Source organism: Parasteatoda tepidariorum, chromosome 10 (genome assembly GCF_982258835.1).
Source record: "Parasteatoda tepidariorum strain Cologne lab strain chromosome 10, Ptep-v5.0, whole genome shotgun sequence".
Taxonomy (NCBI): Eukaryota; Metazoa; Arthropoda; class Arachnida; order Araneae; family Theridiidae; genus Parasteatoda; species Parasteatoda tepidariorum.
The window spans coordinates 39,290,237-39,308,188 of NC_141764.1; the positions used below are offsets into that span (position 1 = coordinate 39,290,237).

The 17,952-nt window shown below is 25.9% G+C and overlaps 2 protein-coding genes across 10 annotated transcripts in view; one reads left to right on the top strand and one right to left on the bottom strand.

Annotated features, from left to right (window-relative positions):
• Positions 1-1,309: 1,309 nt before the first annotated feature.
• LOC107437818 (coiled-coil-helix-coiled-coil-helix domain-containing protein 5) lies at positions 1,310-14,555 on the bottom strand. Of its 2 annotated transcripts, none has more exons than XM_016049934.4 (3): positions 14,454-14,555; positions 13,709-13,852; positions 1,310-1,741 (listed from the first exon to the last, which is right to left on the bottom strand). In XM_016049934.4, coding segments are annotated over exons 1-3 (306 nt in total). In that variant the 5' UTR covers positions 14,456-14,555; the 3' UTR covers positions 1,310-1,581. The 2 variants fall into 2 exon arrangements, with proteins under 2 accessions (XP_015905420.1, XP_087010182.1); XM_087154056.1 differs by having other exon boundaries at positions 14,423-14,555.
• Positions 14,556-14,837: 282 nt separating this feature from the next.
• LOC107437816 (uncharacterized) overlaps positions 14,838-17,952 on the top strand; it is a 134,800-nt gene continuing 131,685 nt past the window's right edge. For 6 of the 8 annotated variants that reach the window (XM_087154040.1, XM_087154046.1, XM_087154053.1 and 3 more), the window contains exons 1-2: positions 14,838-14,975; positions 16,757-16,832. In XM_087154040.1, coding sequence (XP_087010166.1) covers positions 16,822-16,832 — 11 coding nt within the window. In that variant the 5' untranslated portion in view covers positions 14,838-14,975; positions 16,757-16,821. Of the gene's footprint in view, positions 15,079-16,756; positions 16,833-17,952 lie in introns of all 8 variants that reach the window. The other 2 variants (XM_087154047.1, XM_087154041.1) reach the window with 2 other exon arrangements.

A 17,952-nucleotide genomic window follows, 5' to 3' on the forward strand; every position in this document is an offset into this window, starting at 1 on the left:
GTACTATATTTCACTAAAAGCAAAAATTATTCATGTCTTTACCCAGGAATACTGCAAAAAATTCGATTTAAGAAAGTTCAGTAATCAATATGAATTATTTTTTCCAACTCTTTAAGTATTATACATTTCAACTTATAACAATGTATATTCCCCCCCCCCCAATTGATTCTTAAGGATTAGAGAGGATTTCGATTGACAGACAAATTCAACAAATTTTCTACAAAAGTTGGAATTGTAATGCATATGAGATGGTTGTATGTTAAGCATCATCAAATAATGCACAAATTATACTAGAGTTAAATTCTTGTAATTTTCAAATGACATTCTGAAGAACAAATTTAAGAGTCAACAAAAAAAAAAATATTATTTCAAATACTAGACTAGTTAAAACAAACTTCTTAAAACACATTTAAGTTAATACAAAAGTTAAATGTGAATTGAAAATAAACTATTAAATTAAACATTAACTGACACAAAAAGTATCAGTTTATTTTTTCTCTGTTAATTTAACTTATATTTGTCACTTAAAATAAATGACCCCAACTGTAATTAAGGTTTAGAATTGTTTAGTTATATAATTAAGTCTTCAAATGGCTTAAAATTTAAGAAGCAATAAATATGAAATAAACAATAGAATTCCTATAAAATAAAGTGTTACATTGTTTATATAGTGCTATTATTAAACATGTTTCATTTAGAGGATTTGAAATGCCAGAAAAGAGAAAGAAAAATCTGTTTGAGACTCTAATGAAAGGATCTGCAAGAGAGGATTTAGATTTGATACGATACACAAAAGTTTAAGTGTTCAAAATATACATATATATATATACTTGCATATAGATATATATATATTAGTAGAAATCATAAAGGAATAAATAAATGTTATTTCAATATTTACAAGAATCTACTTAGGGTAAACCCATTTCAAAACTGTTATACTCTTGGCACCCTTTCAACAGAAGTTACTGTTACATGAAAATTACATTTTTATTTTCAGAATGAGTTTTTAGGTTCTGAAATTGCTGTTAAAAACTTTTTGGTGTTGAATTATTAGCTTTTAAATACCTCTATTATTTCAACTAACAATATTTAATATTTTTCTTTTGTATCAGAACTCTTAGATCACAATAAAAAAATTATATTATCACAAATACAAAAGTAGTAAAAAACTAAGATAAGAGATTTTTAGTTTTCTAGCATTTAGTATTATACAACTTTTTATCACTAGAATTTTAGATAAAATTTTCAATTCAATCGAAATTTTCAAGTTCAATTGATGTAAAAACATTTCAATAAAAAACAAAAACAGTTTAAGGAAGAATTGAGATTTTATTATACAAAATATATATATATATTACTAAATATATATATATAGATCAGATCATGTGGATGAACAGGATATATATATTTTGCAACAATAATTTGGAAGAAAAAAAATATAGCTAAATTGTCCTGAAGATGTGTCTAGGAGTTGTCCAAAAATTTTAACAAATAAAAACATCTAATGAGGGTCATGATAGGTAAGTTAATGCAGTCAAAATAAATATCTCTTCATTAAATTGATGCCTAAATCTGCATGTATCAAGAACTTGAAGCATCGTCAGCAACACGATCCACACAGTTCAAAAATGCATTAAAACCGGAACTGCAACGGGAATAGTCGTTAGGATTGGATCTCTGACATCTTTCGTAAGCTCGATAAATAGAATCGCATTTTCTTTTTACTTTGATCATAACAGGACTGTAAAAAAAAAATAAAACAAAAATATATTTTAAAAGAGGCAAAACATTAAATGTATAAATTTCAATAAGTATTAAGAAAATTCCAGAAGTAAATTATTTTTGATGATAACTTTATTGTAAAGAAAAAAAAATAAAGACACATAAATATGTAGAAAATAGTATTTTCACTAATTTAATTGAACCATTATTTTGATTTGATAAATGAATATTTAACGACCTTTAAATCTGCATTATCCTTAATTTATATATGCATTCTGAATATAAAAACAATATTGTTTAAGTCTTACTACTTAAAAATCCACAATTTTTATTTAGTCTAGTAAACAAATGGTACAACATGTATTTTCAGACAATTTTTCTTTACTAGTATATAAAGAAAGTTTATTCTATAAAATCAGAATTGTCACTCAATTGAGGGAAAAAAGTAAGATTTAATCCTTAACTTAAATCTGGCGAAATGTCTTTTAATTCATTGTTTTTGCAAATCAAAGTAGAATAAATCTGAATCGATATAATAACCTCAAATGCAAAAATCTAATAACTAACTAAATTAGAATATAGCTTAACCTGGCAAAAGTTTTTACAACTTGTCCTGCTCGTGATTTGATTCCTTTTTACATCACTTGTTTAAGGAGTAAAAACAAAAGTAGGTTTAATAAGAATTAGCAAAGTAATAAATAAAAATACTGCAAAATTTTTACTTGTCATTTTACTGGGAGCAATAGTTTAGTATCGTCAATCAACTTAGCATAAAAAAATAGAGCAGAGTTAAAAAGATATTATTACAGAAAAGAAGAATGATTAAGAAAAAAAGAATGATTTTATGAGCAGTAAAATTTTTATTTAACCATTATCAAAACTAAACATTTATAAGCCATTTTTTTATTTATTTAAAATAAAAAAATGAAATCACACTTAGAAAAAAAGTGAACAGAAAATTAATTGCCATGGTTAGAATAATTAATTCTTTATTTTTTAAAACTAAATTTTTCATAGTTCAAGAAAGTTTTTTTGACTATATAAATTTAAATTTAGTCACATTCAGAATTTTCTCTTTACTACACAGTATATCTAATTGGAAATTATAATAAAAAGAAAACATGCATATAAATTGTTTAAGCAGTGGAAGTTCATAATTGCATTTTGTTAATTTTTAGTTGCATACTTTACTGATCAGAGGGGGAAAAAATGCTTTATGTTACAGTAAATACAAATTTATCAAATACTACCTAGTTTTCCTGATGCAGATCATATCAGGACCTGATTATAACATGAACAATCAGACCCTGAAATATGTTTTGGTAATTAAATGAAAAAATATTAAAATTTAGGATCAATATAGTATATATAAAATAAAAAATAGCTGCAATATCCTTGAAGTATGTACATATTTTCCCCTTCCCTACATGTATCACTTAATAATCGGTTTGCTGCCAGATTATTGGTAAGAAATTCTAGAACAAAGGCTTAGGAGATTTCTCTAATTTAATAATAAGGAAAATAATAACCAATAATATCAATCTAAATGCTTAAATAAATAAAGTGGTTTAAAAAATACTAAAAAAAAATGTCATAAATTGGATTCTGGCTCATAATTTTTATTTTCACATTATGAAATTACAAAAGTTATGTAATTTTAAATTTCTATTAATTCAGTAGCATGTAATTTTAAATTTCTTTAAATTCAGTCACATGAATTTTAATAATCTTGGTGTACTAACACCAAGATTATTAAAATACAAGTGGGTTTGGTTGTGAGGATAAAATAAAATAACTACACAAAGGTTTGTTTCTCAACAGGATGAAACCAAAGTGCAATTTTAATTCCAAAACAAATTGGAAACAGCATTTTTCTACTTATTCTCAATAGTTTGTGAAAGTTGGTAAAAAATGTTTTCCCTACATAAATTAGAAACTTTATGCAAAGCATTACAGTGGATTTCTTTATAATTTAATAATAAAGAAAATAAAGATCAAAATAACTAACTAAGAACTTTACAATAGACCTCTTTTTTAAAAATCTTAAATATACTTATTTCATTAAAAAAAAATTTATAGTGTTTTTTCAAGAGAGATCTGAATTTAAGAAATAACACCATGATCTTAGTTCAGATCATATGCACAAATTATTTAAGTTATTTACACATAATGATATTCACAGACATGAAGCATTTAGTTAAACAAGCCTGAGATAGTTAACCTTTTGGCTACGGCAACAAAGATGAAAAATTCTCCTCTTACCACGGCGCTTTCTTACGGAAATTCTTCCCCCACTTAGTCAGTGGGAGGTAACTACTTTAAACAGTTATGAATAGGAAATATTTTGTTGCAATTTGTCCCTCAGGTTTCTTGGAGGGAGAAGATGCAGGGTTGTAGACCAGTAGTTATCTTTGGCATAGTTATTCATATTTTGGCTTACTTTTTTTTCTAATGTAGACAAAATAAATCTAAAACATAATTTTTTAAACGTTTTTTCTAAAGATATTAACAATTTCTCTAAAAAATAAGCAAGTTTTTTTTTATAAATTATTTAAAATTTCTATAATTTAATAACAGGGTGTTTATTAGCGATCTTGATTCTTGAAGGATTATTAATAAACTTCTATAAAAGAAACCTTTATACATAATTTTTTTCTAAGTATATTAACAATTTCACTATAAGAGAAGCAAACATTCTACATATTATTCGAAATTTTTTTGTTTTTTTAAAACGTGTATTTTGATGTTCTTGATTCTTGAAGGATTATAAATAGACCGCTCCAAAAAAAAAAAGAAAAAAAAATCTTAATACTTTGATAAATAGAACCTTGCTTGAAGTTTTACTCTTGTCTTAAAGTTATAAACAAATTTATCCTATTAGATATTGTTAAAAAAAGAAGCTTTCAAAACTGTTTGAAATGAGATGTGAATAAAGCAGTTAACGGCAGAATTTTTTTTATATATATATATTTTGAAAGTTTATTTCATTTATCGGTTTGAAAAGTGATACCAAATGCAAATTTTTATTATTCACATTTATTTAACTATTTTACTTGTTTATGTCCTTTAGGATCACATGAAGTACGCTCTTATAAAATTGAAAGCAAATATCATAAGAGATAAAAAATTATACTCATCATTAATATTTTTATTACATAAAATTAATTTTGAAGTATTGTTTTGTGGACAAAATTGAATAAGTTTAATGTTAATTATTTAACCCCTTTTAATAAACGGGATAATAATATGCAATAATATTTCGTAAATAGAACTTATCATTTATTCATTTAAGTACATTATTTATTCCTCATTCTCGCACTTAATTATTAAAATATTCAGTTTTTTTTCCTTTTTTTAATAAAAAATACTGGTGACAAGAACAAACCAATGTTGCTAATACTTATGAGATTACGTGCGTATGACAGTTTCTGTGTATATAATTCTAATCAATTTCGTCTTTATTCTTTCTCTAATAGAAAATGAGCTTGTCATTTTTCGTAACAAAAATTCACGCCCCTCTTTGTCTAAAAATTTTATGTCACATTAAAAAATAATAAAATAAATTTAAAAAATAAAAGAAATTCAAAACAAAATTCTCGAGAATTTGATATTCTTAAAATTTCAATAAAGGTACATATTGTATGCTAAATGTTTCATTGCATCCAATATTATACATGGCTAAGATTTGATAATGCTTATTCTAAGATTTGATAATTTGTTTACAATATAATTAGAAGTTTTACTTATTTTTATTTCTGTTAAAAGCTGCAAAGTACAGTTCAAAAGAAAGCATCTGTTGATCTGAAATCTTTTTCAAATAATACATTAAAAATAGAAAGTTTCAAGTCATCTATCAGACACATCCACACAAGCTCGATTGACATACTGAATGCAAAGCATGCATTTACTTTGGTAATTGTGTGGTCCTTTCCTCTGGTGTCGGGAATTAGCTATTGTTAAAAAGTTTTAAAATGACAGACCCCGAAATATATTATCAATATTTCTGAAGATAAATAAAGAGGCAGGAAATGCCTTTTTGACTGTGGAAGAAGCATTAGTGAAAGGTTGAAATGATTTCGATATCCTGTCTTTTTCAAAATAAGGGAAACAATTTATTTTGTGAGAAGTAAATTTACATTGTGGCAAGCTGTGAAGGCACGAGAAGAAATATTTCCTGGAAACTTAGAAAGAAAAAGATGTTTCTCAGACAATAGAACGGGGGACAGGCAGATTCTCAATAGTTAACATGTGGGTGGCATTTCGAGAAATAGAGATTATTTCATTGAGAGTATTCTTGTTGTTCAAGGTCACATATTAAAAACAATTTATTGAGAATAGATGTTCTCTCCTTGTTCCATAAACATAAAATTTTTTCCGTTTGCGCAATATTTTTTCCCCGAATAAATATTAAAAAATCGTGCATAAAAAACGATAAAAAATGTTTTAATTTCCTATCTATATTAACACAGTAGATTCTGAGTTTGACATTTACAATTAGATAATATCTTTACCTCTTTGAAATTGTATTTTATTCGTTTGAAAAGATGCGTGTGAGTTTTAACAATAACATGAATGAAATCGAAGATAATATATGACTGTTCTATGAATTTAGGTTCATCTTTTTTAGCAACTAAGCAATGCAATTATATTAGCTCTTTTCAATGGACTTGATAATCAAATAAATTTTCATTATATTTACTTCTGTAAATCTTAATTAGATTAAGATAATTATTTAAGCAAAAACGTGCGTAGACAAACATATCACTTCAAAAAAAGTGCAATAATCACTAGAAATATTGAAATAATAATGTATTTTTGCACACTATTATTTCAGGTTCAGTAGTAAAATTAAATATGGTCCTTAAAAATTAAATGTAATCTATAATTTATATTTTGAATTTATAAAAAAAAGTTTCTGCACTTACAGAAATTACTGAAATAATTTTTTTAATTCATCTAATTTATTGAAAGCTTAGATAACTTTCAAAATATATTTTTATAGTTTGAGTCATTTAAGTACTATTAAGCAAAAGATTTTATAATCTATAAGAGTTTGAAAAGAAATAATTCTAATATATAATACTTTCATTTCCACAATGGCTTAATGTCATCTTGCTTTTTATTACTTACTTAAATGCAACAACTTTTCCTTATATATTTAAAGAAACATCGAATTTTCAACAAAGTTATTTTAAATAGAGGCATTGCTAATTTCTGATAAGTAAAACAAGTTATCTGATAATCTAATATGCAATTTTTTTTTTTTTTAATATTTCCCTGTCTAACGAAATATTTTTCTGTGTGCTCTCAGAATGTGATTCCTGCTCCATCAAATTGACACAGTTAAACTTTGTAGTTTCAGAAATGCATAACCCTTTCAAATTAGCAGACACATTGATTTTATATTACAATATGCTTAATGTTACAATTTAAAGAAAATAATTTAAACTATTACAAAACAAAATGTATCAGTTAATTGGAGAAAAAAAAGTGCTGAATACTTAAACAGATTTGATAATTTTTGTTACAAAATTTTTTATTCTAAAACATATTTATAAAACATAAGCTATATTCTTCTCAATAAAAATATTTCAATAAGAAAATAAAAGTTTCCAAGAATAAAATTTTTAGAAAAATCAGCAAATTTAAAATGATCCTTTTTTCAATTCTGAATGATATATTCAAAACACACACAGGGTTCACACGGTCCCTTAAAGTTTAAAAAGTGGTAGCAAAAGTATGAAAATTAAATGTGTTTGAATTAATTTATATTTACCAATACGCAAAATATTTTCCAATAAATATAATTAATAGTGAAATCAAGGATATGGTATTTTTGTTTTAAAGTTAATGCTAATAGAAGAAAATTTGTTACTTTTTTTATTGCAATATTGACACCACTTTTAAACGTTTGAAGGAATATTTGAACCCCGTTTCATTAAAATAAGAAGAATCAAATAACACTCATACTAGTAATAAAAAATAATATAAATAAAATCATTTAAAATGTTGTGTGGTATTCCTCGAAGCAATTTAGATCTATACATAAAGCAACATTACATGCTTTGCATATTACTGTCGATCGTCTATATGTCCCTTTTTTAGAACAGTTAACGCATCTTCTTCTAGTGTTTTCTTTTCTTGGCCAATGATTATTTTCAGGCATTAACCGAGGTTTTTTTGATGTTGATGGAGATAATGTAAGACAATTCAGTACGTTTTCGTGAAGTAGACCTCTGATTAGATTTATCCTGAACTCTTTGTGGGACTCTTTCAATTCTGATACTAAATATGCATTAAGAACCGAGAGATCCAGAAAATGAAAAAAAAGTTTTTTTGTCCACTTCAGTGTCCTTCGATTGAATGAGTAGCTGTTTGCCATTCTGTCACTTTTGTCAACATATCCCATGTGTTTGTTGTAGGATTTGACGATTTCTGGTTTTTCACTAGAAACTTTGTTTTCTATCGGAGAATGTATATTGGAAAGCATAAGAACGTCTCTCTTATCCTTCCAACATACAGCAACGAGGCCATTTCCCCATAAACAATTGGTTTCGCCTGCTTTTAATTTCTTTTTCCCCAATTCTTTAGGGAAATCTTTTCTGTTTACTCGTACAGTTCCACAGGAATTAATTTTTTTGTTCTCAAGAAGATCGCAAAATAACTTCGGAGAGCTAAAGAAGTTGTCCATATATAATTTATGACCTTTCCCCTGGATGGTGTTTGCCATATTATAAACAACATTGTAGGAAGCAGATAGATGTGGTTTATCTTTCTGTTTATCTTTTCCAAGATATACTTGCATATCGTAGGTATAGCCTCTTCTATCGGCTACTTTGTAAACTTTAATGCCCCATTGCTTTCTTTTTTTTGGTATGTATTGCCGAAAAATGACCCTACCTTTGAATTTTATAATCACTTCATCTATAGATAGCTCCTCTGTAGGATCATACACTTCCTTGAATGATTCATTTAATTTGTTAAAAACACTTCTAATTTTCCACAATCGATCATAATTCTCGTCTTTCGAGCTCAATTTTTCCTCATTATTTGAGAAATGAAGAAATTTCAAAATCTGAAGGAATCGGTCTCGTGGCATAGTTTTCCCAAATATGGGAGATTCAAAAAGATCATCTTTGGACCAATAATCAGAAACATTATCTTTATCAATGTGACCCATTAATAGTATCAATCCAAGAAATTTTAAAATTTCTTTGGGTGAAACTGGAATCCATTCAATGTAGTGTTTCCTTTTCTCGGATGTTTCTAACTTCAGAGATAATAGTTGGTTTGCGTATCGATTTGTTTCCTCGCATAATAATTTGATTAAATCGTCCGAAAAAAAAAGCTTAAAAAAATCAGTTTCTTTTTCTAAGTGTTGGAATTTGGGTTTTATTCCTACCCTTCCTGTGAAATTTAGAGGAACAATTTTGTCATTGGCTGTAGGAATTTCCCAATCGTATTGACGTTCCGCCTCTTCAATTTCATTAATGCTATCGTTTATATCATCATTTTTTTCATTTTCTAAACCTTCATCTTCCATTACCCGAATGTCATTACCATCTTCATTTTCACATTCTGAGTCAGAATCATCGTAGCATTCAGCATCAAGCTGATCCATCAAAACTTGTATTTCGGCATCTGTTAATCCTCTCTTACGAGGCATGTTTAAGAATAAACTAGATTTAAAAAATAAAAATAAAAATGACTTCAATAATGGAAAGAAAAAAATCACAATCTCACAAGATAAAAAAATATATAATGAGTTCTGAAATGAACTCAAAATAAAAGTGAAGACAACGTTAAAATTTTCCACTTCAAAAAATATTGGGCTTCTCAAAGAGCACAGGAGAATAAAAAGTACCAACAGAATAAAAAAAACAGCAAAAAGTTTACAGCCAATCAAATTTGTTCCATTTACTATGTTTCCACAACTCATGATTCACATAATAACTTTTCTGCGTTCCAAACACATGACAACTACCAAGAATAGACACAGTGTGAATGAATTTATCTTTAGACTACAATCCTTTTCATTGAGCCGCTTCTTTTTATATATACCGGCAACTCTATTCCCTTCTCAACCATTATCATTGGAGGCGGTCTTGTGTAGTAAAAATCTATATTGAACTCAATTTTCCATTCATATGTCAATTTTGCAGACCTCCAAAGTCTCGTCTGGTGCGTTATCGTTTTTATTCTCAGACACGAAGGATTCTGCATAATTTCAAAATGCATCATACCTGACCAAATTTGATAATTAATAATTTTTAAAAGGAGAATTCAAGCATTTTAAGTATTCATTGATCTTCAGTTATTTATAACTGTATCTGTTCCTTTTCAATACACCATTAAGAACTTACACTCGTTCTTTCACTCTTTTTTTCTTAGGAATTCATTCAATTTACTGAAGTTGTACGAATAAAATAAACTCATAATCATATTTATGCTTGAATTTATATAAAATTATTTCTAATGAATTTGAATAGCTTTTTCCTGAATCATTTCTATGCCTAAAAATGGATAAGTGGTAAAAAAAGAAATGAATCATGTCTCCCCCGGGTAGAATATACTAAAAAGGGATATTTATAGTAATAATAATAGGATTTTAAATCCTTAAACCAGTGATTCTCAACCTTTTTTTTTGTGGCGGCACACTTTTAACGATTTCGAAATTTGACGGCACACAATGAAAAAAATTAGTTTAAAACTTGTTTACTTACCTATAATACACTGTGTTAAATAGTTTGTGATAATAATTTTGAATGTGAAATGAAATAATATGTCAATGTAATAATAAAGCAAAAGCACGTTTATTAAGGAAATAATTATTTCTTTCGATTAATTTTTTATTAGTTAGTAACTGTTATTTTTTTTGCTACTTATTAATTATTAGCTTGTTTTCTATAGTTATTATCTGTTAGTTTCTGTACATTAATTTTCCTTGTTTTGTGATTTCTTGTTAACTAGTGTTTTTGCTAATTATTAATTGTTAGCTTATTTTTTTATTAGTTATCTTTTGTTAGTTCGTTTTTATAACTGATTATTGCATATATATATATATACTCTTTATTTTAAACTTTACTCGTAATAGAAAAAAAAGCGTTGTAATATTTATTGTATCATTTCTAATATTTGGAGGCACATTTTAAGAAGTTGGCGGCACACAAAAGTGCCGCCGGACAGTGGTTGAGAATCACTGCCTTAAACTAATTAATTTTCCGACAAGTTCATAAACAATCTGTATTTTAAAAAGAGAGTTAGATTCAGTTTTGGCCATACGATTCCTAATTTTTTTTAATTATAATTTCTTTGAAAATAGTTTTTTTCCCTTTAGATCTGAAAAAGCGCTATTTAGTTTAGAAGAAATTTGTGTTTTCTTCTTTTTTAGGCATGAAAAGCTAAATACGTTTTAATTTTTAAACTATTTGGATCTCAGAGGAAGCTCATTTCAACTACAAAAACTAAATTAGTTAATATTTCTTAAATTTTTTAGCTCTAAAATAAAATATTATTGTATGAAATTTTGTATGAAATATTTCGCATGGAAAATATAAATTTTTCACTGAAAAATAATTGAAATTTTCATAAAGTTCCAAACACAAATGGGGAATAATATTATAAAATAAAGACTTAGAATCTAAAATAAAACAAAATAAATGAAAAAAAAATAATAAATAAAATATTAAATAATTTTATGAAATAGATCTCAAATGAAAATAGGTAATGAAATAATAGCACAGCTATCATAAAGACTACGAAAAGCTTATAAGCACTCAAAATTCGCCAAATAAAAGGAAAAAAACCTAAATATCTTTCAGCCAAGTCAAAGAAGACTGATATACTCATAGCTCCTTTCCCAACAAAAGGGTCTTTTAAAAGAGGAGTATGATGAAATGACAGGTTAATGGGTGGCCAAGCAAGTTCAGGGGAAGGAAACAGCCGGCACAACTGCTGTGCCGACGCCGTTGGTAGGGCAAATATTTTGAGCGGCACATATGCTGTGCCCGCCGATGGCAAAGGGTTAAAAAAAAAACTTGTAGTTTATATAATTACTCACTGCTTTAAAATATATAAATGTAAAAAATATTTTGCATAATTATGATTTGCTTTAGGAATTAGTGCAAAAAATTATACTTTAAATTTTAAAATATTCAACAAAAGGAAATAATTGATAATAAAACATTATTTTAAAATACAGTGGAAGATCTTTATAACACAATTTTATAAATTGTAATTCTCTATAAACTACATTAATTAGACAATCTCAAAACCAAACCAAAACCGATAAATTTATGCAATTTCTAAAGCCTGTGGTAATTTAATTTTTGTCTTGTAAACAATTACTACTTAAATGTATATTTATGCATTTTAAAGTGTTTGTATACAAAAATCATAAACCATTAACATTAAGGCGTTTCAATCATATATTGCCTTGCTTAGAAAATAATATTGACGATAGGTTAATAATACAAAACAATACAGAATATAATACACAAAATTTTATAGTGCAAAACTCTATTGAAGATTTGCATTCTAAAGATCTTCAACTGTACTATCTTCTAAGTAGAAAATAATTAAGTTTTTGTTATGCTTAAAAGAAAAATGTAGGGCATATCACTTTCAAAAGACAGGGCAAGGTTGAGTGAATTTTCAGTGTGACATAACATGTTACGAAAGTGATGAAGATTAAATTATTTCATTTTTGGTGTGAAAAAATAAAACAATTTTTTCTTTTTTAGTCTACTTAAAAATCTTTCTTTTATTAAAATTTAATTTCTTTCTTGTTAGTTTCAGACAAAATAGAGCAAAAATTTATGTACATTATCTTGGAAATAATTGTCAGCAGGTACAGAGCTTAGTTTTTTTTTCTTAAACTCAGATTGTTAATGTTTTTTTGGGTATTTCAAAAAAATTTCTTTTCCCAAAAAATATTTAGTTTTTTTCCAGAGAGAGAAAAAAAGACAAATGCTTTATTTACAGAAATATACACAACTACTTTAAAGCTTAAGTGTACATAGATTTTAAGTATTAGAGCATGTTTTTATGAATTGTATATCCACTATACTGTTTAAAATTCAATGTGTAATATTCATTTAAATGATCAATTGTTATGCAAATATGAAAACTTATTTTCATTTTTCTTGAACAATTCAGCTCTGTACAATTACTCAAGACTATTAAGGCTCAACATAGTTCAGTTACTCAAACAGTTAAGTTATTGATCTATCTCAGCCTAACCAAGGTCATTAAAACCAGTTTAGAATTAGTGTTTCCTTTAAAAAAGGACTGGAAAAGTAATCTGTCTGTAATTTTTGTATATTTAAAAATTATTCTTTAAACAATGGATATTTAACTTTTGTAAAACAGTTTTGTTATTAATTATATTTTTTTTGTACACTTCATAGATTGAATGAAATTTTTTTTAATAAACCCAAAATGACTTAAAAAAAATAAAATAATCCCAGAGGTAGACCTAGCCAACCTTGACCGAATTACACAAAAAATTTTAAAACTTTAGCTAGAAGGGTTGTCAAAATTTAGAATATATACAAATTTTATATGAAGATTTATTCTTCTTATAGCAGTCCAAAATTATTGAAACTTATATTACCAGCAAGCAGAGTTTGTATAAAGACTAGTTAGTTAGAAAATGGTTTTTACCGTCGATTGACTATAAATTCTATCCAGCAATAGGATGACATAATTTTTTTTATCAGTCAATAAGAGATTTTAACTTGGTTTTGTCATTCTCTCCAAAGCTCTAGTTAAAATTAAGACTGATTTTTAAAAAAAAAAAAAAAAACAAGTTTTTACCTAATAAAACCACAAGTATCAAGTTGAGTAATTGGCACGAAAATCATTTAAAAAATAATTTCCTTAAAAGCTCATACCTTTCTAATATATCAATTACAATTATATTATCCACATTTACACAAAAATAAAAAGAAATGCCTAAATCAATGAAATATTTTATTTTACTTACTGGGTTTCAGAACAACGAGCAAGTTCTTGTCTTTGATGAGAACAGGCAGTGTTCCATGTACTAGGATGCCTTTCAACACATTTACTATAACGTTCCATTAAACTGCCACAGTGACTGTTGACTATTTTCATTGCTTTTCCTTCCCTACAATATTAAAGTGAAAAATGAATGACAAGATATTTAAATTCTTTAATAAATAAAAACAGAATACATTATAAGGATAAAAAATAAATTTGAACAAATCTTAAAAAAACATGAAGACATTTTTTTTAAACAGCTATGCACCTTATAATTTTATCCCTCAAAGATATAAGTCTTAAAATCATTAACAATTAATTTTAATAACATAATAATTTGCATCAACAAACAATATTAGAGTAATTAAAGACGCGGTAAAGGAAATTTCATAATTTATCTCTGATGACTATAAGTAAAATTAGTGACAAGTAAAATATTTACAATACAATTTTCATGGTAAAAAAAATTCTGAAAAGCATATAAATATATAATGAAATAGTAATTAAATATTCAATGACAACTTTTAACAAGAATATAATTATATTATATTGGATAAATTAAGTAATTAGAACAACAATAAAAAAGCTGAACAAAAATAAATGGGTCATCAGTAATTTATTTGAACAGTATTGATACTCATTACTATAAAAAAATATATATATATTAAGAGTAAGGTAAACAAAACTATAACATGACTGCCTGAAATTTCGGGCAACAAGAAGCTTACATGTCTACTTTTGAAATTCATATAACAATATTATTTATAATATTTTGACATATGAATGTCAAATAACAAGCAGACCGCGCGTACTGGCGATTAGCAGATTTCGCGAAAAAGAAAGAATAAATACTGACGATTGCCAACGTCACTTACAAACTTCAAATCCAAGCAGCATATTTCAAAATAGAAGTTAAAGTTACATTCTTTTTATAAATAATTTTTAATAACAATGACAAATAAGCCTTTATGCAATAAAAATTTGACTGATTTATTAACTTTATCTAAGAATACAGCATTTTTTCTAATGTTCAGTTTGATTTGAAGATTATTTTCTAGCTTTTTAACATTTTAGTTATAAAGCTATTACATAAAATAATCGTTATCGCGTCGACGGTCGTCGTTAATCGCTTATAAAGTTTATTTTAAATGTCAACAAGGGCGGTAATTTTAAAAAGTGAAATTTTATATTACAACGTGACTAAATATATATTTCTGAGGGAGTTTAATTTCTTTGTTAACTATTCATTTGTACGTATTGTTTTGTCCTTTCAAGTTCTTACTAAATAATTAAAGCATTCATCGAATATTTTTTAATTAATTGTTATATTCAAATACTGAAGTTCGTTACTGTGTTAGTTTCAATGTTATTCATTTTATTGCAGAATATTTCTTCTTTACGTTTTTGTTTAATGCTTTTTTTTATACTCTCGCATTATATTTTAAAATTTTTGAGAATGCATGATATTTTTTATTCACTTTGTAAAAATAGGTTTTGTTAATTTTGCTCTAACGTTTTTATATTTCAGTCTTTAAACAGAAAATTATTTATAAATGATGTTAAAAGTTGTAATTGCGTTCTATGAAGAGAAATAATGGTGTCTACAACAATAACCAAGTGCGGCAATTTCATTTTTTTGTGCTTGACAGCAAATAATAAATATTTGAAATTTTTCTATTAAGTTTGAAATCAATCAATATGGAATTACGCTTTGAAAAAGAAATAGTTGCTAAATCAGTGAAACATTAAGCAGTTTCGTTGTCATCTCTCATTTTTTTCTTTTTTCTTCCCTCTAATAAACTTTTTTTAAATAAACGAAGAGCAAAAACAAACAGCTCACCCTTTTTTAAAAATTAAAAAAGTTAAGCCTATATGTAATTAATGTTAGCTTGTTTTCATTCAGCTGCATTTTATTTAATAGTCAGCTTTAACCAGGTCAAATCAAGGCCTTTGACATGGGTCAGTTTTTGACACAATGGATAAAAACTGTCCTATGAACCTTTTTGTAATTGCATAAAAAATTTAAATTGCCTTGCATAATGCAGTGTCTTTGTTTCTAATTTTCTGTCTTTCAACAGTTTTAAAATTTTCAGAGTACAAAGTTTTTTTCTACTACAAATAATATTTCTAAAAAAATATTAAATTTATCAAATATCAGCTGGAATTAATTTTGAATTTATTTCATAATAAATACTACATTATTAGAAAATAAAATTAATTTTAATAATGAAAAGTTTAATTTTATAATATAAACAACACACAGTTTAACATTTTTAGCAATTTAAACCCGTTCTTAGCATTTAAATCATCTCACAAATCAGCCAACCCACAATTGAGTTGAAATTTTTTTTTTTAACTGTACAAAAAGCTTATTATGTGTTTTATAATATGTGATATATCTCAATTCATTGTGAATCATGATGACTGAGGGAATAATATAATATATGGGTTTAATATAATTATGATTAATTTTTTTGCTAGATAAAAAACCCATTCAATGACCAAAAAATTAACTTTAATACTTAGAAACATGTATTTATTTTAAACAAGTATTTATTAAAAAAAAAGTTGAAAAGTTGTACAGATATTTCAGCGGGATTTGTTTTTGTAGCCGGTAAGAGTTGTGAGTGAGGGAATGAGATTTCTTGGGTTTAAAAATTAATAAAAAATATTTCTTTCTAATAATACTTCAGATTTATGAGTTAATGTATTCACACATCTAACTTTATATGAAACAAATAACTATTCATTTTTTGATCGAAAATTAAATAGTATATTTCATTCACATCATTTTAGCCTGTTGGCAGAGAATCACCTAGTAGTTGCAGTATTTATTTCATACAATATATAAAGATTTATTATTTGTCACTTCTGTCAATTTTTTGCTTCATTGGCTTCTTGATGGAATCTGGTTTTATTAAAATTGAACTATTATAACTGTATCAATAATAATATGTTAACACAATAAAATTAAAATATTCAGAAACAAAAATTTTGTTTCATTAATAAGTCTGAACAATTTAATTTACAGGTAATGGTTAGTTATCCATGCTTTGAGTCTGAAGTTGTCGTCTGAAACTGAAATATTTTAGCTGAATGTTTAGTTGGTAAGTCTATTCTTTGTATTTTCAATTTGGATGTGCTATTTCTATAAAAATAAGATTAATTAGTTATGAAAAAAATTGCTTTGTCCTGAAATTTCCCAGTTTTATAATTAAACCAGGGTTTGCATGATTTAAACCTTTTGTTTTCTTTTGAAATTCGTCATTTATTTTTTTAATACTTTATAGCATTATTTATTAATGTATTCTTTACAATACAATTTTAATGTTTAATTCATTGATATCCAGAGTTTTATGTCGATAAATAATTAGAGATGAATGTATGTTATAAATTATTAAAAAATATGAAAATGTTAATAAAATTGACATGAAACTCCAATTATAATTTTCCTCTAGCTGAAAGTAAAATGTTTTGCTTTTTAATAAACATATTTTAATTATACCCCTTTAGAATATTCATTTAAGCAGAAGTAATATTTAAGTTATATTGTATGTAAGTTGTGTATATATTTAATCAAGAAAGACTTGTTTTGCTAAGAGTAATTTGAAATTATTTTTAATAGTTTGTATTAAAAATTTTATTAATTTGTCATAATTTAACCATTTTGGTTGGAAATACATTAGATGATAGATATGGGAAAGTGACAAATGCGATTCTATATGAAATATTGATTCGAAAAAGTAGGAAAAGAAATAAAAATGCGCTTGAAAATTAGTAAATTTACAATAAGAATAAATTTTTTTTATTTAAAAAACACTGAAAAATATTTAGGACGCAAAAGATGAATCAATTAATGCATTCATTTATTTAAATTAAATAAAAAAAATTTGATATTTTTTTCTTCTCAACCCAAATAAATTCTCAGCATCCGTAACTAAAAGTTTAAACATTTTTGTCAACTGATACATTAATATCAAACATGATATTCGAAGCATTTTCCCCTAACTGAAACAAATTCTCATTTTCTGCATTATTAACATTAGAGGTTACTGTTTTTCTCCACCAAAATATAAAATAACTTGAATTTTTTAAAAATGTCTATGAAATCTCTGAATGATAGATGAGGGAATCTGCAAGTTTCAAAACGATCCAAACTGATATGAATAATATTTGTGATGAGACCAGTAAAGCAAGGAGATGCATGCAGAAAACTTAAGATGCGGG

Coding starts and splice junctions, on each gene's coding strand:
- LOC107437818 (XM_016049934.4), bottom strand. Junction 1,742..13,708: donor GCTCGTTGTTCTGAAACCCA/GTAAGTAAAATA, acceptor TTTTTTTTACAG/TCCTGTTATGATCAAAGTAA.